General features: G+C 38.0%; 1 protein-coding gene across 20 annotated transcripts in view; it reads right to left on the bottom strand.

Moving 5' to 3' along the window:
- The window catches only part of ADD3 (adducin 3), a 168,236-nt gene that overhangs the window by 16,815 nt on the left and 124,463 nt on the right, over positions 1-26,958 (bottom strand). For 19 of the 20 annotated variants that reach the window (XM_072621937.1, XM_072621999.1, XM_072621980.1 and 16 more), the window contains 2 exons: positions 21,174-21,397; positions 2,184-2,322 (listed from right to left, as the gene is read on the bottom strand). In XM_072621937.1, coding sequence (XP_072478038.1) covers positions 2,184-2,322; positions 21,174-21,368 — 334 coding nt within the window. In that variant the 5' untranslated portion in view covers positions 21,369-21,397. The remainder of the gene's footprint in view (positions 1-2,183; positions 2,323-21,173; positions 21,398-26,958) is intronic. The other variant, XM_072622031.1, reaches the window with a different exon arrangement.

Here is a 26,958-nt window from a genome sequence, read left to right as displayed (position 1 = left end):
CAGTTCAGTTCATATCTCCTCTGAGAAGTAGTCTAGGTTTGGGATAATTCTTGGTTTACAGCTCACACAGTGTTTCCTCAGACAGACTTTCTTCATGGAACACATGAAGAGTATACAGAGTAAAATTAGTATCAGCAATCTTTTCTTCTTGCCTGGTAAAAGCTGTTACTTTAGGATGTCAGGAAATAACCATTTCTAAGACTTGACAAGTCAAGACCCATACATAGCCTTTGAAAAGAAAGTGACACTATGAAACTACTATTGAAACACTAAGACTGCTAGCTTTGTTAAGGGGAAAAATACAATAGTCCCATTTCAAATTTTAAAACCCCCAAACTTTTTATACAAACGTAGGAGGCATTTAAGTTAGAATGGAGTTAATAACAACCTGGCTTCTGCTCTTACTACATGACAGAAACAGCTCTCCCAACAGTCACTAGTGACTCCAGTGACATTCTTTCAGTTTTTATCCACTTCAACATCTCTGCAACATTTGACACTGTTGCTCACCCCCATTCTTGAAATTCTCTCCTCTCTTGGCTTCTATATTCCACTCTTCAGGTTTTCCTTCTGACTGATCTACATCTCTTTAACTGGCTCTTCTTCCTTCTCTTGACCCCTAATAACTGCACAGCAGCTGTGCTAAACCTCCTCAAGTCCCCTGTTGACCCTGACTCCTCTTTATCCCAAAAGACTGACCTTGCACCCTCTTCTGTTCTACTGTGAAGACTGAGACCATCTGTCACTAGCTCTTACATTTCCACTCCTCCATACCTCAAAACCTCTGTTTGGATTTATCCTTTCATTTTTTCCAGCTTAAGAAGATGGCCTATTATTTATCCTTGCCAAGGCCAATCTTTCCACTTATGCACTTGATTCTATCAGTCAGAGCCATAATTAGAGAGCTTTGTTCCAACATACTGAACAGAGAGAGGTATTGATACCCCTTAAAATGCTTTGCAGATGTAGAGAAATAATCGAGTTTAGCATTTGGTTAGCAAAAATTCTTAAACCACCAGATGGCATACTGGAGTGAGCTCCACCTTCACCTCCACCAAAGCTCTCCAGCAGTGACTTCATGATAATGCCCTAGATCTCTCCCCATTCTACCCCAAGGGGCAGTATCTAAGCCTCCTGCCTCATTTAACTGAAGACACTTTGGGCATGGGGGTGATAACTGCTTCAGCTCCAAAGTCTCTAGTTATAGTGCTACCACAACTTCACATTTCTTCTGGAACCTTCATAATTCTACTGTTCATCTTTCTCTCTACTCTTCCTTGCTTCTCTTCATCCTCCAAGGGAATTCTCCTTCCTTATTTCTATTGTTTCCTTTCTTTTTCCTTGCCCCCTGTATTCTAAAAACAAACACACCAACCTCTTTTCCATTATTCCACCTCAAGCTCATACTCTACTCAAGCTACTGTCCTACAGCTTTCCTCCCCTTCGCTGCCAAAATTCTAGAAAGAGTTGTCTGGACTCATCCCCGCTACTTACTCTCAAACCCACTCACTCCATAGTCCCTGACATCTAGCTAGCATCCTTAGGGTTTTACACAGACTGCTCTGAGGTCATGAATGGGTCATCAACTGCAAAATTTGATGGCATAGTCTCAATTTTAACACTTGATTCTTCTGTGGCATTTGATACTGGTAGTCAGCCTCTATTTGATATTCCCATCTCTCCAATGCATTGCTCTCTCATGATTCTTTTTTAACTTTGTATGACTACTCCAGCTTGGTCTCTTTAGATGACTCATCTTCTCTTGTACCATAGGTGTGGGTGTCCCTCAATGTGCTATCTGGAATCTTCTTTTTCTCTATATTTTGACTAATCATACATGCCATAACTCATGGCAGACTTGCCCCTTCTCCCAACTTTCCTATTTGTATTGATGGTGCTTCCCTTTTCCTAGTCACCCAGGTTTGAAGTGCCATTTATCTTTGACTCTTTCCTCTCCCTCACATTTCCTGTTTCTACTACAAAAAAATTAGTAGGCAATGATACGAAATAGTCAAAAGAAATATTGTTATCTTATTCTAAGGATTAAATGCCCTTCTGTGAAAATTCCACTTGGAAGACCCAAAGTGTAAAACAGAAGCAAGAGCTGGCTTGCAGAAAGATAGGACCTTTTCAAAAAGATGCCACAGATGGCAAAACTTTCTTTAATTGCCCAACTAACTTACTGAGGGGAGTTGAAGCAAAACCTGAGAAAGAGCTGGCCATGACATAATCTGCAATCTGTTGCAATGCTAGCAGTCCAGTTGGATTGTGACCCTTCTTCATCTGCTCTTGGATAAGGCATTCCAGGTCTTCTCGAAAGGCCTATGACAAAGAAGATTCATCAGTGAGCATAACCAACTTTGATATAACTAAATATTTGAAATAACTAAACATTCCTTGACTAAGATGCAATTTTTATTTTCTCCCTTTTTAATAAATTTTAATTTAAAAATTCAAAGCAACTTAAAACCATATACAAGAGGCTAAGTAACATGCAAACAAAAACAAAACACTGAAGCCCTGCCTTTGAGAAAGAAGTAGAGACTTGAGTATCAGGTAAAGTAACTGAGGCCTTTTAAAATTCACAGTCTCTGAAATTTAGGGAAATTGTTATTAAAATTTTTCATGAGCAAAGAGCGTCATAATCTAAACAAGGATTGATTCTTTGCCCGTACGGCACTTGACATGGCCTAATATTTTTACATTTAGGGTGATAGTTCTATAATGCTTTAAAGTTCATAAAGTGATTTTTATTAACCCATCTTGGCCTAACAATAACTCGTGAGGTGAGTACTATAGCCATCATCCTAATTTTACAAATGAAGAAACTGAGGCTAGGCAAAGTTAAATTACTTGCAGACTGTTACATAATTAATATCACACATGGGATTCAAAGGATGTTGTTCCTGACTCAAAGTCAGGCACTCTCTTGACCCTACCACATACTCTAACTTCTTCGTATCTAGTTAATCATGAATTTCTAGTTTGTGATTTCTATGGCAAGAACTGTGAAAATGAGCTGGTACTGGCTACTTTCCAACAGCAGCACTTTGCAAGGGCCACCAGGTGTTGAAGCGATTTAATTCTCCCTAACTTCAAGTTCCAGATGTTTCCATTTTGGCCATAGGCCCACAGCAGAGGTTTGTTTCACTTTTGGAGACAGAAAATAAAAGAGGCATACCCAGAAGTGCTTTTTATGTAAATCAAAGTCCATGTACCCAAGAGAAAAAACATGACTCTGGGAATTTCCCTACAATGAAAAATCTTACCATCCTTATAAATCTTCCAGGTCAACCTATCAGTCTAAACAGTTTAGTTTACTTTCTACCCAAAAGAATCTTGTTAAACCACTGTGTGCCCTCTCATTTAAGTTTATTTTCTTTTTCATTAGTAACCTCACAATAGCTTTATTTTATTCATACTGTGCTATTGTCTGCCTGCCTTATTTGAATTCTCTAAACTATAAGAAGACAATATATCTAAAAAAAATAGCATTTAACAGTTCCTACTATATTCTCCTCAGGAACAAATTGAAGCAATGCACCTCAAGACTCAAAAAGTCTTTTCACATATGCCCAGTACAACCTGGCCCAAAGTCCTTCATGTGCAGATCAGGCAAACCTGGTTCTCACATCTGAGACTGTTTGCCTAGTTTTTCTTTTAGAAATCCAGTGCTTAAGAATTAAAAATTGAAGGGATGTCTGTCAATTAGGAAATGGCTGAACAAGGTGTGTTATTAGATTGTTCTGTAAGAAATGAAGGGGAAGATTTCAGAAACACCTGGAAAGACTTATATGAAGTGATACAAAATGAAGTGAGCCAAACTAGGAGAATATCATACACAGTATTAGCAATATTGTAACAACAACCAACTGTGAAAGACTTCATTATTTTGAGCAATACAATGACGCATGACAATTCCAAAGGAGTCATACGCTATCCACCTTCAAGAGAACTGATGAACTCTGGGTGGAGACTGAAGCATACTTTTTTCACTTTCTTCTTTCTTGCTTTTTTCCCCCTGCAAAATGGTTAATATGTTTTGTATGACTTCACATGTCCAATGGGTATCATACTGCTTGCCTTCTCAATGGGTGGGGGGAGTGTCCTGAGGGAGAAAGAGAATTTGGAACTCACAATAAAAAATGAATATTAAATTTTTTTTGTAAAAGCTAGAGCTTGTAAATGTGAGCTAACAGTACAATTGGAGAAAACTGATGCAAAACACTGCCAGTTTGTTAGATGTTTATAGGAAATATTTGGTTAACTACATGAGATTCAAATTGAAGTAACTCTCTTGTCAATTATTAATATGATATATTAACTTTAACACATGTTAGGAAACCTTGTTCCTTTGTTTTCTAGACTATAAGTGAAAAGTTCTCAAAGTGTAGTGCAGAGATTCCAGGGGGTTGCTGATACTCTTTCTGTGGGTCTGTGAGGTCAAAATTATTTTCATAATAATATTAAGATGTTTTAATTAATGTACTAGAGTACAGTAAATATAGATGCAACCCATATATGCAAAAGCTCTTTGGTTGGGGAGGGCCCTCAATAACTTTTAAGAGTATAAAGGGGCTCCTGAGATCAAAAAGTTTGAGAACTATTGCTTTAAGCATACAAATATGGATCCATCTATAAGATGGTGAAAGAATTCATAATCAGTGATGAACCATGTGACCTTAGTATAAAAGTTTTATAACAGTCAAATACATACCAATGGGCCAAGTTGTATTCTTGTAGTTCTGCCTCCCCCTGAGCTATAATTGGACATTTCTTTGTCTGCAGGCTTCATTTTTTGGTTTAATTAAACAAAAATTAATTGAGCAACTACTATGTCCAGAGAACTGTTTGGCAAAAAGTGACAAAAAAATGAATAAAATATGATTTCTGCCCCTAGGGTTCAATTAGCTTTACAGACAAAATGAGATGTTCAATACCAACATGGAGGATGTTTCCACTACACAGTTAAATAATGTTTTCTATGTTCTGCAAGTACCTCAAAAGGTACAATCTGAATGGGCTTTAAGATATGGAGAGGTGGCCATAATGAAGACCCTGGTTCTTTTTCTGCTAGCATAAAAGGCATCAAAATCTTCACTCCGGGAATGGTGGAGAGGATACTAAGTAGTTCAAATAACATATCTTGCTCCCAGAGACAAGCCACATATGGCTTCTTTGGGTTTTGTATATGAGAAGCTTGTTTGGGAGATTAAATGATTCCACTTATACATCTGCAGGTCAAATAAATGCTTCCCTCCTGAGGTGTAGAGGTGACAGACTAGTTTTGTTACACTTTTAATTCAAACAAAACTTATGTTCTAGACCAACACATGCAACCAAACCCTTTAAGGTCTCTCTAGGCAGTGGGGTGCAGTAGGAAAGCACGCTGAATTTTCGAGTCAGAAGCTTGAATTCAAATCCTTACTCTTCCTTGGTCAAGTTACTTATCCTCTATGGGCCTCATTTTCTTGATTTGAAAAATGGAGTTAGACTAGCTGAGTTTTAAGCTCAGCTCTAGTTCTAAGTTAGTGATCCTAACAGCAACATAGAGTCAAAGATTATGATTAAGATGTTTTGAATTGCAGTAAACATAACAGGCTTTGGATAAGCAGAGTGATGAAGTTAGGAAATTGTGAGATGTGTAGAATTCTTAGTTCAAATTCCTTCACATTTAAATTCTTAAGAAATTGGGCCCCTATCTGTATTTCCAGCCTCATTTACTCCAGCTTAGTATTGTGGAGATTAAGAAAGACGATTAGCCTTGGAGTCAGCAGATAAAGGTCCAAGTTTCAGATGGGCTCACTTCTGAGCATCAGCTCCCTCATCTAGGGACAAAAATTTTCCTGACTTTTGTCCTGCCACTGGACTTCACTGACTCTGAAGGAGACAGCGAGGCTGATGAGTTTGTGCAGCTCTGCCTCACTGAAATCTAATTCAAGCACAAGTCAAGATATCACCCTGCAATGTTACTGGTCCTTTTCACAAACAAAGGACCAACAACAAACAACAACCTCACCGGGGAGTTTTCAGGGCAGCGCTTTGTAAACTTTAAAGACCTAACAGGAAGCTGAACTACATAACTATTATTACTTCTCCAAATGAAACCTTCATTCCATAAAGGTTGTAGAGAAAGTTCCACACCGGGAGTCAGAAGACTTTGACATTTACTCATAATGTGACTTGGGGCAAGTGCCCCCCTCTCAGAGCCTTGTTTTCTCATCTTTAAAGAGATAACAGGGGTACCTAGGTGGTTCACTGAATAGAGCACTGGCTCTGGAGTGAGGAGAACTTGAGTTCAAATCTGGTCTTGGACACATGACACTTACCAGCTGTGTGACCCTGGGCAAGTCACTTATTCCTGACAGCAAGACTCAAGTCCTGCTCCTGACACTTAACAGGTGGGTGACTGGTTAACTTTTCTGACCCTGAATTTCCATTCTGTAGAAGAGAGATAACAATACCTGTGGAACCCATTTTGCAACACTGTTTTGAGACTCAAATATAAATAATGTATTAAAGAACTCCGTATTCTTTGTGATGCTAAATCAATGAGATATTATACAAACAGAAGCTCTTATTACTGTGAGCATCTCCTGAGCATGTCTTCCATTTTCTTACTTCAGTCCCTTTATTTATGCCTTTTCTTGTCAGAAATCCTTTCCATCCCCCTTCTCTGCCTTCTGAATTCCAATCCATCCTTCAAGGCCAATCTCAAATATCTGCTCCAAAGAGCTTTACCTAATCCTCATCACTACAGTGGAAAGTAAGCTCTGCCTCCCCTGAGCTCGAGTAACACTTACTGCTGCCTATACCATTTATCTGGCACTTTGGCTCCAGAGCCCTGTGATTTCTTCTTTGTCTGCATTTTCTCCCTCCACGGGGTTAACAAACCCTTCACACCTTAGCAGACTCTTTCACAAATATCCGTGGCCAAAAATATCTGTCTCTTTGTGACTAACCTTCTAGCAGTGAGCCTTTTGAAACCTAGCCAGGCCAGTCCTAAGAAGACATACAATCTGTGGCTTGGTCTGTACTCAGAGCCTTTTTATGGCAAGCTCTGCCAAGAACTTGTACTCTACAGGCAAAATCTATGAGAATCTAGTTACCTCCTCACCAAGCTGTGGCTAAAAGCTGGAGGGACACTATTCATACTACTTTGAATCATATGACTACTCTCCCATACTATTAGATCCTTGAAAACAAGATCTGTGCCTTATACATCTTTACCTCAGTTCACAAAACATATTAGACTTATAACAAGTAACTAATGAATAAATCCAGAAAATAATATTAGATTTTATTTTCAATAACCTTCAAATTCAACAATTTGGAAGAAATTTCAACTTTAATCTGAATGGTGAATCCACAATAGCAATGATTCATTTCAAAAAATATAAGCAGTGCTTTTTTTTTTTCCTTAAAGAGCTTCAACAGCTAAAAGTCATTAATGAGAAATTCTCATTGAGAATTCCTTTCCATTATCTGTTAGGGTAATGGCATCTTCACCTTGAGGCGATGGCAAGAAAACAGTCATTCTTCAACATTGGGCACATAAATGAATGGCCACAACTTTAGTTCATTCCCAGTGTGCTGAAATGAATGTAGTGATCCCATAAAACTACTCAGAAAAGCATAGCTAAAGTTGCTAGGTGAAAAATAAAAGGTTTAAACTAGAGAAGGGATGATTTTTTTCAAGGCAGAACTGAAGAATGTGTGTGATTAAATACGTAGGGGTTTCAGAATCTGAAGTTCACACAGGTTGATGCTAACCTTTAGTACTCAGTATATTCATATTCACAGATGTTTAAAAGACTAATAGAATGAAAAGAATTTTGAATTTCTCTTTTTGAGTTTTAAGAAAAATTCTAGCACAACTTTCAGGAGAAAGAAGTAGCAAGAGATGGAAAATGTGAAAACACAAAATAGGTAAAGATTATTTATATTTTTTAAAAGAAGCAGAAAGAACTATTTCAGTGAATTTTAAACAAAACTATATTAAAGTTAATTTATCAGTCTTATTCAACTTCATTACAATGAAGGATCATTTAGCAGAACACTGATGGATATCAGGAATATGGCAGAGATTGGTGTTTTAAAAAATATCCCTGGATGGATAACCTCATAAATAATTACTAGGGGGAGGAAAACTAGGGAAAAAAGGAAAAGATTACAGGCTAGCTGTGCCCAAGGCACCCTGCAATTATGCTATTAGATCGCTTCTGAAGGGGGATCAGAAGCATTACAAATATATTCAGAATTCCTCCACAAAGTAATGTGTCCATTTGGAAAATAGATTATCACTGCCTGTTGAAATGGAGAAAAACATAAAGATATATCTTCTGGATAAGTTGTCTCTTGTAACAATATCTTAACAGGAAGCGAACAGGTCAGCATGATTTCTTTTCAAGTAGAGAATGTATGAGAAAAACACACACAAAGATAAAGAATTTCTACAACTTTAGCTTCCCTCAAAACCCAAATAGGTAGTTGGTGAATTTGCCAACTATTCAAATTATGGTATAGTGTTAGCATTTTTAGACTTTGGTTATATACATATACATATCAGAATTACACATAACTTTGAATTTTCACCTATCTTTAAGATGTTTATAACATTTGACACTTTTGATTTAAAAAATTTTCAGGATACTGAAATGTCTAAGTTATCACCACCTACACTCTTGTCCTATCCTGCAAATAACTGAACATTTATATTAACAGCTGTAAACCGCTTCTCGTGGAGAGGAAAGCCCAGAAACTTGATTTTTTTTTCCTCTCTCAAGCCCACCAGCTGTTTTCCATTTTAAACAGTCAAGTTTAGCTGAGGTCTGTTGAGAAACTTTCAGTTTTTACTAACTGAAGGACCACCCAGTTCTTTACCAATTTTTGAATTCAGACTTTACCTCACTGAGACTTGATGAGCAAGGGAATGAGACTACACCTGATTCCTGCATTCTGTCATGGGCACTTCATTATTTGTCTACAGAGAGTCTATACATTCCAATCTAGGGTTTCCATAGACACTATGTAGAGTTTATACAAATCAAAGACAACTTGGGCTTTTTCCTCCATTGCCTTAAAGTATTTTATAGAAAAACTAACTTTATGACTGCTGTTTAATTTCTATTAACTCATGTTCTCATTAAACTTTATCAAAGCTGTTTCTATTTAAGAATAGTTTATTGGTTCCACAGGGGTGAGCCCACAGCGCAGTGGAGCGGGAGGGCCCCAGGGAGCTCTGAGGCAGCAGTAGGCAGAACCCGCGGAGCAGTAACCCAGAGTGAGAGACCAACAGAGTCCAGCAAGTGACAGCCGCTGACCCCCAGATATCAGCCGCAGCAGCTCCTAAGACTTTGAGCCTGCAGATTAAATGTCTGTAAATCACCTACTTGAACTTCCGGGAGCCAGGATGGCAGAGTGATCAGTAAATGCTCTCTCCTCCCCGCTTGATGACCTCTAAAGAACCATAAAATATTTACCCAAAAAAGTCCTGGATCCGTGGGAACAGCAGAGGGGGCAAATAGTCTCATAAAACCTGAGGCTAGGAAAATAGCTAAGGGGGGGGATTCCTCTTACTGTGGCAGAGGCAAACCGGAAGGAGAGGGACCCCAGGGCAGTGGAAACTTGCACTAGGACCCAGGCAAGCCTCAGTTCTAGGAGAGGAGCCCCAGGAGGGGTGGAAACTCCTGCTAGGATCCAGGTGTGCCTCAGAACTCCAGGGGAAATGAGAAGACAATAGGGCAGCTGGGATCACCAACCCCTGAGCTTGCCTTTGCCTCAGCTCAGCTGAGGAGATCTCCCTTGACCAGACCACCCTCTCACCGCTCTCCCACACTTAACAAGCTAGCCCTAAGGCTGATCGGGGAAACACAAAACAAAAAGATAAAAAGACACTTGCCCTTAATTTTTTCACACCAGTCAGCTCAACACCAAGTTCTACACCTTCTAACTGAAAGAACCAGAAGGCACAACACACAATCACCATCATAAGCAGGAAAAGCAAAACAAGGGTGAAAAAACCACAGAATCTTTCTATGGGGACAAAGACCAAAATACAAATACCAAAGAGGTCAGTAGTGACACTATACTTCTAACTGAAACTTCAGAAGGGACTATGAACTGCTCACATGCACAAAAAGCTCTCCTGGAACAGATGAAGAAGGAAATAGAAGAGAAACTAGCTAATGATTTTAAAAGTATGAAAAAAGAATTCCAGGAAGAGAACATCTCTTTAAAAAGGAAACTGAAGAAATGGAAAAGAAAGTTCAAAAACTAACTGGAGAAAAATAATTCCTTAAAAGGAATAATTGGACAGATGGAAAAGGAGATGCAAAAGTTAGCTGAAGAAAGCAATTTGATAAAAATTAGAATTGGGCAAATAGAATTTACTAATGACTCTATGAGACAGCAATAATCAGTCAAACAAAATTTAAAGAATGAAAAAATAGAAGAAAATGTAAAATATCTAACTGGAAAAACAACTGACCTGGAAAATAGATCCAGTAAAGAAAATTTAAGAATTACTGGCCTGCCAGAAAGCCATGATGAAAAAAAGAGTCAGGACAATATCTTCCAGGAAATCATCAAGGAAAACTGCCCAGAAGTGCTAGATACAAAGGGCAAAATATCATCGAAAGAATCCACCATTCACCTCTTGAAAGGGATCAAAACCCCAAGAAACATTGTTGCCAAATTCCAGAACTATCAAGTGAAGGAAAAAATACTACAGGCAGCCAGAAATAAACTATTCAAATATCAAGGAGTTACAGTCAGAATCACAGAGGACCTTGCAGCTTCTACATTAAAAGATCGAAGGAACTGGAATCCTATATTCCGTAAGGCAAAGGAGCTAGGACTACAACCAAGGTTCAACTACCCAGCAAAATTCAGCATAACATTTCAGGCAAGGAGATGGTCATTCAGTGAAGGAAGGGATATCCAGACCTTCCTGAAAAAATGCCAGAACTTAATAGAAAATTCTTCAAACGCACATCTCAAGAGAGGCATAAAAAGGTACACGGGGGGGAAAAAACAAAACTTTTTACTCAATTTGGGCAAACTGTTTACCTTTCTATAAGGGAAGATGATACCTGTTAATCTTGAGAACTGCACATCTATTATGAAATATAAAAGGGATATACATAGAGGGAATGGGCATAAAGTAAATGATGTGATGATAAAAATATGATTTGAGCATGTGAAGGTATTATATCAGGAGGTGTGAAAAGGAGGAAGCAGAAAATGGTAAATTATATCTCAGGAAGAAGTATAAAATTACAGTAGAGGGAAAGAGGAGAGGAAGATGAGCACTGTTTGAGAGGTACTCTCATCTGATTTCGGTCAAGGAGGGAACGACAAATTTAATTAAGTATATAATTCTAACTAGCTCTATAGGCAGTAGGAGGGGAAGGGGGAAGAAAGGGGAGGGGAAGCTAAAAGGGAGGGAGGAAGTAGTAAGGGTAAAGGAGAGTAAAAGGGAGGGGTGCTAAAAGAAGGAAGGGAAAGCTGTAGGAAGTGGTGGTGAAAAGTGAAAACTATTGAGGAGGGGACAGGAGATGGGAGAACTAAAAACACAAATGGTGGGAAAGAGCATGGAGGGAAATACACAGATTGTAATCATAACTGTGAATGTGAATGGAATGAACAGAGACGGATAGCAGAATGGATTAAAAGACATTATCCAACAATATGTTGTTTACAAGAAACACATATGAAACAGGGGGATACACACAGGGTGAAGGTAAAAGGTTGGAGCAGAATATATTGTGCTTCAGCTGATGTAAGAAAAGCAGGGGTAGCAATCCTAATCTCAGATAAAGCAAAAGCAGAAATACATCTAATCAAAAGAGATAAGGAAGGAAACTATATGCTGCTAAAAGGTGCCGTAGACAATGAAGCAATTTCATTACTAAACATATATGCTCCAAGTGGTATAGCATCCAGATTCTTAGAGGAGAGGCTGGAGGAGTTGAAGGAAAAAAGAGACAGCAAAACTATACTAGTGGGGGACCTCAACCTCCCCATCTCCAAACCTGATAAATCTAACCTCAAAATAAACAAGAAAGAGGTTAAGGAAGTAAATAAAACTCTGGATAAAGTATACATGATAGATCTCTGGAGAAAATTGAATGGGAATAGAAAGGAATATACCTTTTTCTCAGCAGTACATGGCACATATGCAAAAACTGACCATGTACCAGGCCATAAAAACCTCACAATCCAGTGCAGAAAGGCAGAGATAGTCAATGCATCCTTCCCAGATCATAAGGCAATAAAAATTATATGTAATAAAAGACCATGGAAAGATAAACCAAAAATCAATTGGAAACTAAACAATCTAATCCTAACGAAGAAGTGGGTTAAATAAGAAATTACAGAAACAATCAACAACTTCATTCAAGAGAATGACAATAATGAAACAACCTACCAAATCTTATGGGATACTGCAAAAGCAGTTCTTAGGGGAAGCTTTACATCTTTGAATGCCTACATAAATAAAATGGAGAAAGAGGAGATCAATGACTTGAGCATGCAGTTGAAAAAGCTAGAAAAAGAACAAATCGAAAATCCCCAAGTAAATACCGAATTAGAAATACTGAAAACCAAAGGAGAGATTAATAAAATTGAAATTAAGAAAACTATTGAATTAATACATAAAACCAATAGTTGGTTTTATGAAAAAACTAATAAAATGGATAAACTTTTGGTCAATTTGATTTAAAAAAAAGAAAGAAGAAAGTCAAATTACTAATATCAAAAATGAAAGGGGTGAACTCACCTCCAATGAGGAAGAAATTAAAACAATAATTAGGAATTACTTTGCCCAACTTTATGCCCATAAATCTGACAATCTAAATGAGATGGATGAGTATTTTAAAAAATACAAATTGCCCAGATTGACAGAAGAGGAAGGTGAATTCTTAAACAACCCCATCTCAGAAAAAGAAATTGAACAAGCCATCAATGAACTCCCCAGGAAAAAAATCTCCAGTGTTGGATGGATTTACAAGTGAATTGTATCAAACATTTAAAGAACAGTTAATTCCAATACTATATAGACTATTTTTGAAAATTGGGGAAGGAGTCCTCCCAAATTCTTTTCATGATACAAATATGGTTTTGATACCTAAAGCAGGAAAAGACAAAACAGAGGAAGAAAATTATAGATCAATTTCTCTAATGAATACAGATGCAAAAATTTTAAATAAGATTTTAGCAAAACAAATACAGCATCTTATCATGAGAATAATACATTATGATCAGGTAGGATTCATACCAGGAATGCAGGGCTGGTTCAATATTAGGAAAACTATTAGCATTATCGATCACATCAACAACAAAACTAACAGAAATCACATGATTATCTCAATAGATGTAGAAAAAAGCTTTCGGCAAAATACAACACCCAATCCTATTAAAAACGCTGGAGAATATAGAAATCAACGGAACTTTCCATAAAATAATAAGAAGTATCTACCTAAAACCTTCAGCAAGCATTATATGCAATGGAGATAAGCTAGATGCATTTCCAATAAGATCAGGGGTGAAACAAGGATGTCCATTATCACCACTATTATTCAATATGGTACTAGAAATGTTAGCTGTAGCAATTTTAGACAAGATAAAGAAATTGAAGGAATAAGAATAGGCAAAGAAGAAACTAAGTTATCACTCTTTGCAGATGATATGATGATATACTTAGAGAATCTCAGAGATTCAAGCAAAAAACTACTTGAAATAATAAACAACTTTGGCAAAGTTGCAGGCTACAAAATAAACCCACAAAAATCTGCATTCCTATATATTACAGCAAGAGATAGAAAGAGAAATCCCATTTAAAGCTAGGGTAGACACTATAAAATATTTGGGAGTTTACCTGCCAAAACAAACCCAAGGACTATATGAACACAATTGCAAGACACTTTTTGCACAAATAAAGTCAGATCTAAGTAAGTGGAAAAACATCAGTTGCTCATGGGTAGGCCGAGCTAATATAATAAAAATGACAATTCTACCTAAATTAATTTACTTATTTAGTGCCATACCAATACGATCAGATAATTATTTTCTAGAGTTGGATAAAATAATATCAAAATTCATCTGGAAGAACAAAAGGTCCAGAATATCAAAGGGACTAATGAAAAGAAATGCTAGGGAAGGTGGCCCAGTGCTACCAGATCTCAAATTGTATTATAAAGCAGTAATTATCAAAACCACTTGGTACTGGCTAAGAAACAAAAGGGTAGACAAGTGGAATATGCTAGGTACTCAAGACACAGTAGGCAATGAATATAGCAATCTACTGTTTGATAAACCCATGGACCCCAGCTTCTGGGATAAGGACTTACTGTTTGACAAAAATTGCTGGGAAAACTGGATTAACAGTGTGGGGGAAGCTAGGCATAGACCAATGCCTGACACTGTACACAAGAATAAAGTCCAAATGGGTACACAATCTAGGTACAAAGATTGACACCATGGACAAACTGGAGGAGCAAGGAATAGTGTATTTATCAGATTTATGGAGAAGGGAAGAATTTTTGACTAAAGAAGAGATAGAAAGCATTATGAAGTGCAAGATGGATAATTTTGATTACATTAAACTGAAAAGTTTTTGCACAACCAAATCCAATGCAACCAAAATTCAGAGGGAAGTAGAAAACTAGGAAAGAATTTTTACAGCTAATCTCGGGGATAAAGGCCTCATTTCTAAAATATATAGAGAACTGAATCAAATGTACAACAATACAAATCATTCTCCAGTTGATAAATGGTCAAAGGATATGAACAGGCAATTTTCAGAGGAAGAAATTAAAGCTATATATAGTCATATGAAAAAATGCTCTAAATCACTTTTTATTAGAGAGATAAACATCAAAACAACTCTGAGGTACCACATCACACCTATCAGATTGGCAAACATGACAGAACAGGAAGATGATAAATGTTGGAGAGGATGTGGGAAAGCTGGAACACTAATTCATTGCTGGTGGAGCTGCGAGCTCATCCAAGTATTCTGGAGAGCAATTTGGAACTATGACCAAAGCGCTACAAAAATGTGCATACCCTTTGACCCAGCAATATCGCTTCTAGGACTATATCCCCCTAGGAGATCATAAAAATGGGAAAGGATCCCACATGTACAAAAATATTCATAGCAGCACTCTTTGTAGTGGCCAAGAACTGGAAATCAAGGGGATGCCCATCAATTGGGGAATGGCTGAACAAATCATGGTATATGAATGTAATGGAATACTATTGCGCTATAAGAAATGATGAACAAGAAGATTTAAGAGAGGTCTGGAAAGACTTATATGATCTGATGCTGAGCAAAAGGAGCAGAACCAGGAGAACTTTGTGCACAGCAATGACCACAGTGTGCGAGAGTTTTTCTAGTAGACTTGGATCTTCATAGCAATGCAAGGACTTAAAAAAAAAAATTCCAATTGATCTTCTAAGGCAAAATGCCCCCACATCCAGAGAAAGAACTATGGAATTCAATCACAGAATGTAGGAGATCATTTTGTGTGTGTGTGTGTTTAATGTTTTGGTTTGTTATATGATTTTATTTATTTTTATTTTATTTATTTTATTTTAGTTCTTCTACACAGCATGACTATAGTGAAAATGTATTCAATAGGAATGTATGTGTAGATCCTATACAGAATTGTATACCGTCTCGGGAAGGGAGGGGGGTTGTTGGGGACAGGTAGGAGGGAAAAGTCCAAGTTTTATGGTAGTAATTGTAGAGCACAAAAAATAAATAAAATTAATAATAAAAAAAGAATAGTTTATTTTTGCTATGCTATGCAATTACAATAAGAGGCATGTAGGTCTACGAACCTATTTTTTATACTGTATGGCAGTGAAGACTGGTAACTATGAAGACCATTATGAAAATATTCTTGCTTTTGTTAAAAGAAAAAGAAGATTATAAGGTATCATGTTGTAGTCAAGAAACAGCTAGAAAGTATCTGAAGAAAAGTAACTTTGAAGTCTAAAGTTCTGGATAGGAGTAATCATGTATGGCAAAGGAAAGGGGAAGATTACTTTCCACCTCATGTGGTAAGACATATACTGCTTATGTTTCTGTCACTCATACTTAGGATCACAGAATATTACTGATGGAAGGGGCTAAATATAACCTAGTCCAAGCTAGCAATTTCACACACTGAAAACAGAGGCAAGCAAAATTACTTGAAATGAAATGGTGGCAGATAGCCATAGCACTTCTTATCAATCAATCAACATTTATTAAGCACCCATTATGTGTTGGGGAAAACAAATACAAAGGATGAAACAATCTTTACTCTCAAGAAGCTTAAATGCAAGTAAGATTATACATGTAATATACATATGTAAGTATATGAAGAATAATTATAAAGTGAATAAACATAAATAAAAACAAAGCATTTGGGGTAGGAGAGTGCTAACAGTTGGAACCAGGAAAGCTTCATTCATGTAGAAGGTAGTACTTGATCTATTTCTTACAGGAAGAGAAGGATTCTTTTAGGGGAAGGTATTTGAGGTGGCCCGGGAAATGAAGTGTAATGTGTGAGCATCACAGACAAGGGTCAGTGTGGCTAGATCACAGAGTGTAAGAGGAGGAGTTATGGACAATGAGGCTAGAAACGTAGGGTAGAGCCAGGTTGTAAAGGGATTTAAAAGTAATATGGAGGAATTTATATTTTATCCTAGAAGGCAAAAGGGAGCCTCTGGGATTTACTGAGTAGTGGAATGACAAGGTCACATATATGCTTAGAGAAAATCAATTTGGAAAAATTTGGAGGACTAACTATAGCGAAGGGATAGACTTGAGGCAGGAAGGGCACTGTGATAATCTGGGTAAGAGGTGATGAAGGTCTGAGCTAAGATAGTCATTGTGGCTTTTTAGCATAGCAACGTGCTTTCAAAATGTCTGGTAAAACTTTTAGCTTTTCAGAACATTTGTAAGTCTGCTGGTTCTTTCTGAGTTTGGTTGACTTATTTGGGGCAAGAGATGGATGGATTTTTCATCTTCGTGGGATTCCCATATCAGATGAGTATTCTAAGTAAAAAACAATATGAATAATTTTTTGCACACTTAAATATATTATTTACAAATACTATAAGCTTTCATCCTTGACTTTTCTTGTTATGGCATACTCTCAGAATTTCTAATCAAGGTCACAAAAGGTCTCCCCATTGGAGAGAATACAATCTTAGCTCATCTTAAACACTCACCATAAGATAAAATTCTGACTGTCCAATATGATCCCTCCTCCTCCACTAATATACCCAACACAGAGACATGGCTTCTTGAACCAGGACTCACATGAAAACTCTCTTCTTCTTCTTTTTATTATTATGTTCACATATGATCAAATATGCAGGTATGAGAAGGGAAGTATATAGGCCCTAAGTAATACTTACTCAAATGATAAAAAAAAATTTAAGGACAGAACAATTTGAAGAAGTGGAGAATGGATTCGATACTTTTTAAAGCATGGCGTGGCCCTAGGTGGAGAAAAAGGAAAAGAATAGGAAGCTTTTGGTAACTACTGTGGGAGTTAGAAATCCATGTTGTCACATATTAGCAGGTTTTCTTCTCTTCATGAGACTTTGATAATACAAAGCTGCTGATTTTCTGTTACCATCCCTGAAGACATTTCTATAAGAAAGACAGGGATTCTTATTTTGGGGTTCATAAACTTGATTTTTAAAAAGTATTTCATTACAATTTTGAATTGTATTTTGAAAAAGTATTCCATACATACGGGTTTACTTTGTAATCCTCTGTGTATAATTTCATGCATGCAAAAGCCTTATTGTGAGAAAAGGTCCTTAGTCTTCACACACAAAGAAAGTCTAAGAACCTCTGATGAGAAGAAAGTTGTTCTACTGTTCAAATAGAGTTTTCATGTGTCTTCTGGTCAAGAAGTCATGCTCCCATGTTTGGTCTACTAGAAGTTGCTATCGCCTTGATTCTCTTTGGTCTGTGAATTCTAATTCTTGGCATATATTTGGCTTCATCCAGTATTGGAACTCGTTAAAAAAACTGCACTGAATCCTCCTCATCTGGCAAAAAGCAAACAACAACCATCAGTTGTCCCTTTAGAATGATGAACTGGAAATCTGGAAAACAAAGTTTCTTCAGGGACAGAATTATGTCAACCAAATCAGTGTAGTCCTCAGAAGGATTTGAATCCAAGGCTTCAGAGCTGAGAGTACAATTTATGGATCCACTTCATCACTTCAGATCACTAAAGAGGTGATACCTCACAGGACTCAAGGTCATTATGACAATGCTCTAATTTAGTATACTTAGGGGCTCATGGGTGGTACAGTGGATAGAGTGTGGGGCTTGACATTAGGAAGAGCTGTGCTCAAATTCTTTCTCAGACATTTAATAGCTGTATGACCCTGGGTAAGTCTCAGTTTCCATAAGATGGGCATAATAAAAGCATCTACTTCACAGGGTTGTTAACATATGTGAAGCACTTTGCAGACCTTAAAGTGCTTTATAAATGCTAGCATCATCATTATTATTATCATAGTACTAAGGTAAAGATCTGAAAAAGTAGCTGACTTTCTCCCAAAGGTCTCATGCACAAGATTTTAGATTCACTGGCCAAGATTTAGAAGAATTATCTGCCTATAATTTATTTTTAAAAAAAATTAAATCACTACCTACTTTTTTTCCTTCAGGTGGTATCAAAATATAGGCAACTTTTATTCTTTATAAGTCACACAACCAAAAATGATTCATTTCACAAGGCCAGTTGGAAAGTGAAGATCCATGAGAGTGACTTAAGACATTATTTATTCATCTTCAATTAGGTGTAAAGATAACCAATATTGTTAATCCAATTTGCAAATAGCAAAGGGATAGAGAATCAACCTGTGATTTTCTTGGCACAGGGAATTCCTCCATGAAGAAAGTCTCTCTATCAATGCCAAATGGCTCTTTCTCTGCAGTTTACAGTTCTAGAGAGTTGCTTAGGACACCAAGAGGTTACATGATTTGCCCAGTTACAAAAGCCATTATGTGGGACCTAAACCTGACTTTTGAGCTCTGAGGCTGGCCCAGCTCTCTATCAACAGGACCTTACAATTTGCAAATGAGGAAAACAAAATAAAATATTCACTGATTTGCTTGTCAGAGTCAGAGCCTAGGTAGGTTAGTAGGAGAAAGTCAGCAATGAGGTGAGAATTCTTACTTGATTCTGTATCCGCTGAACTGCAGGACAAAATGATGGATCCAAAGACACAAATTTCCTTACACAAATTTTATTTTCTCCCATATGACTAGGGGTCAATAATCTATTCTGAGTGTATTTCATAAATAAGCTCAATATGTAAGGGACTCATGTAAGGATTCCCAATTCTCAAAGACAGGTAAGGATTCTCAATTCTATCTTCTTTAAGTTATAGTGTTACTATTTGCCACTCTACACTGGTTATAATACAGTTTATTCTTCTTGCCATCTGAGCTATTTGAATTCAGCTGATAATGATTAATTAATATACCATTGTAGTATTTACTAAATAGAAAAGGTGTAACTTAGTTAAAAAAAATACAGATACTTGCTCACTCCTGAATTCTCCTTTTGTCTTTGCTCTATTATTTTAGATATTGCATTTGTCTAAGCTCTACTGTTATAAAAGACTAAGAAAACTAACATTCAAACTGAAAAGCTCATCTTTTCCCTTAAGTGTTCCACTTTCAGAATCTTCTAATATTTGCTGCTCCCTTGACAAGCAGGTCCCATGGCTATTAGTCTGAGTCACTTTCATGCACGAGTTGCTTGGGGGAGCATCTCTAGTCGGCTTTTGATTCAAATTTTGTATTTTCACCCATACAAAGTAAGAGAAAATAATTTACTACAGTCACCTTGAACATCTCAATGCCTGCATACTCATTTTAATATCAGTAAGAAATTCAATATTCCCAAACTGGGCTTCACATGACCATAAGCACTAAATGATGCCTCAGGGCCATGCTAATTTCATTATGAATGCTGCTTTGAGTTCACTGTGCACATAACAAGCCAGTCTGACTGCATTAACAAATTTGAATAATCTTTTACAATACAGTACTTGAAAGTTTAAATACTCTGATATTATCATTATCCAAAAAACTGAGTCACAAACAAAAAGGGTGCATCCAAGAGCCACCTGAGCTGAGTTGGAGCCTGCAATGAAAACATGCCGAGACTCCATGATCCCTCTATCACCTGTGGAGAAAGTATGTGCATTCTCAGCACCACTGTGGTTTTTCAATCATGTTCAATTAGGCTGCTCTCTCATCCTCCACAACCAACACATGGCCTTTGTGATTTTATTCTGAGGTCAGAACAACAGTAACAATTCTTTTAGAGATCATTCAAAGAATCTGGATGTTGTCTTCAAAGACAGGATTACAGCCTCTTAGTGAGAGGGGCTGAACTTCTGATTTCATGGTAAAGTGTTATTTAGAGAGAGAGAATAATGAAAGTCCTCATTTTCTCTACAATTTTTTAGTCTTAGGGAACTGACCAGGCCACTGGGCAGTTATGTGAAGTTGCCAAGGTTCACACATCTAGTGTGTGTCAGAGGCAGCCCCTGAACCCAGGTCTTCCTGATCAAACCCAGCTCTCTGCCTCATTATAGCTTAAATGCTTTTAAAATCAATTTAGTCAAGCTGGGGGTTTGGTTTTCTAAAAAACAGGTTTCAGATTACAAAATCATCTTTTCCCTTCCCTCTCTCATGCCTTTCTCCAACACCCTTCTGAACATCCAGGTGAGCACGGGAAGGAGGACATTTGTGCATATGCTGCATTTCACCAAAGTCTTGATTCCTACTAGATCAGTCATGCCTTTCTGCACTTCAGTGATTTCCTAGCCTGAGCTGAATGTCCTTGAGCTCACTAGTTGCTTTTGTACTTCTCTAATGAAGCATAGCACCCAGAAAATTCACAAGAAAAAGTAGTGCCTAGTGAATGCTAGTTTGTTCTTAAGTCTTTACAAGTCAAACATATAAATTAGCTGTCTGCTTCTCTGAAAGGATTGGGGGCCACTGGAACTTCCTCCAGGCTTATCCTCATCAAGATTTCCTTTATCAATGGGGCATTTTGGGTTTTCCACCTTTACAGGTCAATGTCCCAAGGCAAAAAGAAAAACTGTAGTTTCTTTAAATTGCTTTGACTCACAGGACTTTGCAGGATCTGAGTGACTCTCTTCCTCTGTTCCATCATATTGAAGTCTTGTCTTAGGTCTGGAGACATATTCCTTTCCCTAATGTATTCAGGGTCATTTTCATTGATGCGATCAAAATATCTCTCTTTGTGAGGCATGCTGGGAGGGGGAGGAGTCGTGATCACTCCTGGATTAGCATCTGAACTCATGTTTCAAGGCTGTTAATTCTTCTTGTCACCTGTATCAAGAAAAAAGAAAAATGGGAGACATTAAGGTCATTATAAAATTTAACTTAAAGAGTACAAGCATAGAATGTTTCTTGTCCTTCTAGTAATGATGGCAACATCCTTAAACGGAGCCGTTTTGCAAATGAAATCAGATCAAGTTCTAACTTTGTGAAGATCTCCTAGGTAATGATACTAAACTGCAAACTATGTTTTGGAAGCTGATGAAAACAAGCAGCTAAATCATGATACTGGAATCAAATAATTGCCAAATAAAATTGTGAAAGAGAACAGTGATTATAAACTAGAAAATTAGAATATTAGATTGTAAAAACATTTCTTGTTGATAATATCTATTATTCTATGGATATTTTTTGATCTGAAGAAAACTAGATTCATATTATTAAGATCCACAGTAATACTTTTTGATTTTTTTGATAGAATTAAACCTTGGCTTTATTTAACAAGTTCACTTCATTCCAGCGACAATTTGCCAGCACTCTAGAATAAACCATGATTTCAGGATTTTCCAAATGATGCAACAAATTCCTTAGGAAATGAAAATTGTGGGTAGAAAGGTGTGTGTGTGTGCGCGCGCGCGCGTTTAGCCAATGAAGTGATATGTTTTGCTTGACTATGCATATTTGTTCCAAGAAATATTTTCCGTTGTTTTCAGTGGGGTGTGGGGTGGTGGGAGGGAAAAAAATATATTTCTCTTAAGTAAAAGAAATGGGAACTGAGTGGTGCCACAAATGAGGTAACCATATTATTAATTTGGCTTAATTGTTCTATTTTGTTACAAGAGACTCACAGAGTAGGCATAATCTGGACATGTTTGTAATGTAAAGATAAAACACATCATTAAAGCTTTTTTGAAAATGAAAAAGATCTGAATTTGAGTGGACAACAAGCTCAATGTGACTCAACAGTATGATGTGAAAGCCCAGAAACTTAGTGCAATCTTAAACTATATATAAAGAAGCCTCTAGGTCATATTTTAAAGCAACCAAAATGGTGAATGGCCTCCAAATCATGCCACATGAGGACTAATGAAAGGAAATAGTGATGGATGTTTAACCAGGAAAAGAGAAGACTTAGAGAAGAATGTGATAACTTTCTTTGAGTATCTGCAGAGCTGGCATATCAAAGAGGGCCATACTTGTACTGCTTGGTGCCATGGAGCATAACTGAGAGGAACTGATGAAAGCTTCAAAGAGATACCTTGAGGTTTGATATAAGAAAACATTTCCAAAGAATCTGAGCTATTTTGAACAATTAAGCCAAATTAATAATATGGTTACCTCATTTGTGGCACCACTCAGTTCCCATTTCTTTTACTTAAGAGAAATATATTTTTTTCCCTCCCACCACCCCACACCCCACTGAAAACAACGGAAAATATTTCTTGGAACAAATATGCATAGTCAAGCAAAACATATCACTTCATTGGCTAAACGCGCGCGCGCGCACACACACACACACACCCCTTTCTACCCACAATTTTCATTTCCTAAGGAATTTGTTGCATCATTTGGAAAATCCTGAAATCATGTTTTATTCTAGAGTGCTGGCAAATTGTCACTGGAATGAAGTGAACCTGTTAAGTAAAGCCAAGGTTTATTCTACCAAGAAAATAAAAAGTATTACTGTGGATCATGATAGTGGTATGGTTTTGTTCAGATGAAAAAATGTTCATAGGCAACTCCAGGCTGTGTGACCCTGGACAAATCACATGACTTTGGCTTGCTTCCATTTCCTTATCTGTAAAATGGAGATAATAATAGTACCTACCCCTCAGGGCTGTTGTGAGGATCAGATGAGATAACTGTAAAGTGCGTAGTACAGGGCCTAACACTTAGTAAGTACTATTTAGGTTAGCTGTTAGCTATCACGGATAGTCCCCTGGGTTGACATAGAGCACGGTCTTGTGTTATTGTTGTTTCAGTTGTTATTTCAACTATTCATGATCCCATTTAGGGTTTTCTTATCAAAGACTCCTACTCTAGTTCATTTTACAGATGAGAGACTGAGGCAAATAAGGTTAACTGACTTGCCCAAGGTCACACAGCTAGTGAGTGTCTGAGGCTAGATTTGAACCCAGGAAGATGAGTCTTCCTGACTCAGGCTGGGCACTCTATCCATTGCGCCAACGTAGCCACTCATGATAAACAGTAAATTTAGCTGGCATATACAGTGAGTGAAGAGAAATAATGTTAAATATGTCCAGAAAAGTAAACAAGAGCCAAATGATGCAAGGCTTTAAAAGCTTCGCACCTTCGAAGTCCCTATGCTCCCTGGGGCTTCTGCCTTTTTGATTGGATGGCTTCCCAGAACAGCCATATCTCACTCCTCTCCAGATGCTACCTGGTAGCATCATGCTACCCTCCACCCCCCATCTTTTCTCATTGCCTCCTTTTGGAGGAAACATTTACATACAATATAAAAAACATATATAATACATTTTGGAAGAGCAGTAACAGTAGGAAAGGGCATTTGACCCAAACTTTGAAGGAATTAAGGATTTCTAAAGACAGAGGTGGAGGGAGGTGTGCATCCTAGACATAGCCTTGCACTAAAGGATGTAGTTGGGAAATGACAGGCTGTCACTCTCTGCCAGGCTCCCCTTTCAGTTTTCTCTCAGGTGGGATTTTTCCCATTAGAATGTGATCTCTCTGAGGCCAGGTACTGTCTTACTTTTTGCTTATATTTGTATGCCCAATACTTAACACAGTACTTGGCACAGGCTTGGAATAAGGAAGACTCATCTTGCTGAATTCAAATCTGGCCTCAGATACTTACCAACTTTGTGACCCTGGGCAAGTCACTTAACTTTGTTTGCCTTGGTTTCCTCATCTCTAAAATGGGCGGGAGAAATGGCAAACTACTCCAGTATCTTTGCCAAGAAAACCCCCAAAGAGTTGGATAGTACTGAATAACAACAACAAATGCTTGTTAACCGAAATGTTTTGCTGATTGACTTCAAACGCCAAGACGAAGAGGAAACTACATTTTTGATACCTAGCTATTGGTTTATCAAGGCAGAGCAGCAGCACCTTTACTGATTCTTCCCTCTGGGATGTTGTTGTGGACTATGATGAATTCTACAGCCAGTAAAAGTATGAATTTCTTCTGCAGAGCACTTCGGTTGCCTTGGACAAAAGGACCCTGCATTTGCTGTATACCTGCTCTAGCAGGCAGACTCTTATGTTTGGCAATAGTACCCTACAGGAGATACTTAAAACTGGCCTGCAAAAGGGAGTGGTGGAGGTGGTGATGTAGGCAACTGTGGCTAAGGACCATCAACTGGTACAGCTTTGGCAGCCACGTGGTATAGCAGATAAAGCTTTGGGCCTAGAGTTAGGAAGCCCCAAGTTCAAATTCAGACTCAAAAATATTTATTGGCTATATGAACCCAGGGAAAATCACTTAGCTTCCATTTCCTCAGTTTCTTCAGCAATGAAATGGGGATAAGAATACCACCTACCTTGCAGGGTTGTCATAAGGATCAAATGAGATATTTGTAAATGATTATCACAGTGCCTGGCATATATCAGGGACTTTATAAATGAGTATTATCTCCCCACTCCTTATAGCTAAACAGCTGCACTGCACTGGCCTAGCCTGAGGTAAATACCCAACTATTCTAGGAAACTATCCAGTTCATCAGACCACAAATTTCTCAGAGAGACTGTAACAGTTTCACCAGGGGCAGTGCTCATTAGACCATGTGCTGCCCTCTCAGTGCCCCCCAACCCTGACTCTGTAGCCTACCATTTCCTTGCTAATCATGCACTGGGATGTTCCTGCAGTAGATGGTTTTCATATACAGGTCTAGGATGGGCAACATAGTCCCCACCATCGTACAATGGTGGCAAGCATTTGGGTAGTGGTGGGGAGAGGAGGCTGATCAAGTGAAATGCTGCGGAGGAAGCAGGACATGAACTTGTTCCTCTTAATGATAAAGCTGATATTTATGTACTGCTTTATTGTTTATAATGTGCTCTATCCCACCCACTACCCAGATACTGCAATGTTTCAAGAGTTACAAATATTGTCTTTCCATGTAGGGATGTAAACAGTTCAACTTTAGTAAGTCCCTTATGACTTCTCTTTGCTGTTTACCTTTTCATGGTTCTCTTCATTCTTGTGTTGGAAAGTCAAATTTTCTTTTCAGCTCTGGTCTTTTCATCAAGAATGCTTGAAAGTCCTCTATTTCACTGAAAGACCATTTTCCCCCTGAAGCATTATACTCAGTTTGGCTGGGTAGGTGATTCTTGGTTTTAGTCCTAGTGCCTTTGACTTCTGGAATATCATATTCCACATCCTTCGATCCCTTAATGTAGAGGCTGCTAGATCTTGTGTTATCCTGATTGTATTTCCACAATACTTGAATTGTTTCTTTCTAGCTGCTTGCAATATTTTCTCCTTGACCTGGGAACTCTGGAATTCGGCCACGATGTTCCTAGGAGTTTCTCTTTTTGGATCTCTTTCTGGCTGTGATTGGTGGATTCCCTGAATATTTATTTTGCCCTCTGGTTCTAGAATCTCAGGGCAGTTTTCCTAGATAACTTCATGAAAGATGATGTCTAGGCTCTTTTTTTGATCATGGCTTTCAGGTAGGCCCATAATTTTTAAACTGTCTCTCCTGGATCTATTTTCCAGGTCAGATGTTTTTCCAATGAGACATTTCACATTATCTTCCATTTTGTCATTCTTTTGGTTTTGTTTTGTGATTTCTTGGTTTCTCTTAAAGTCATTAGCCTCCATCTGTTCCATTCTAATTTTGAAAGAACTATTTTCTTCAGTGAGCTTTTGAACCTCCTTTTCCATTTGGCTAATTCTGTTTTTTAAAGCATTCTTCTCCTCATTGGCTTTTTGAACCTCTTTTGCCAATTGAGTTAGCCTATTTCTCAAGGTGTTACTTTCTTCAGCACTTTTTGGGGTCTCCTTTAGCAAGGTGATGACCTGCTTTTCATGCTTTTCTTGCATCTCTCTCATTTCTCTTCCCAGTTTTTCCTCCACCTCTCTAACTTGATTTTCAAAATTCTTTTTGAGCTCTTCCATGCCCATGGAATATTTCTTTGGATGTTTAGGATACAGAAGCCTTGATTTCTACATCTTTCCCTGATGGTGAGCATTGTTCTTCCTCATCAGAAAGGAAGGGAGGAGATATCTGTTCACCAAGAAAGTAACCTTCTATGGTCTTATTTTTTTTCCCCTTTTCTGGGCATTTTCCCAGCCAGTGACTTGACTTCTGAGCTTCCTCTTCACATCCATCTGGCCTCCAGATCCTCCCAGCCAGTGCTTGGGGTCTGAGATTCTAATGCTGCTTCCCAGCATCAGGGCTTTGGGCAGGGGCAGGGCTGCTATTCAGTGTGAGATTAAGTTCAGGTGCTCAGGTGGGGGCAGGGCCACCACACAGGACTCAGTTCCCTCAGGGGGTTTATGCGAAGACCTTCAACAATGGATCCAAGCTCCTGCCTGCTTTGGGAGCCCCTGTGCGCCCTGGCCTGCTGCTGCCTCCCGAGGGGGCCCGAGCCACGGGGACACCCCACTCCCTTCTCGGCCACCCAAA

Source organism: Notamacropus eugenii, chromosome 1 (genome assembly GCF_028372415.1).
Source record: "Notamacropus eugenii isolate mMacEug1 chromosome 1, mMacEug1.pri_v2, whole genome shotgun sequence".
NCBI classification, from domain to species: domain Eukaryota; kingdom Metazoa; phylum Chordata; class Mammalia; order Diprotodontia; family Macropodidae; genus Notamacropus; species Notamacropus eugenii.
The sequence above is the reverse complement of the archived record's forward strand: the minus strand, read 5'-3'. Positions and strand labels throughout refer to the sequence as shown.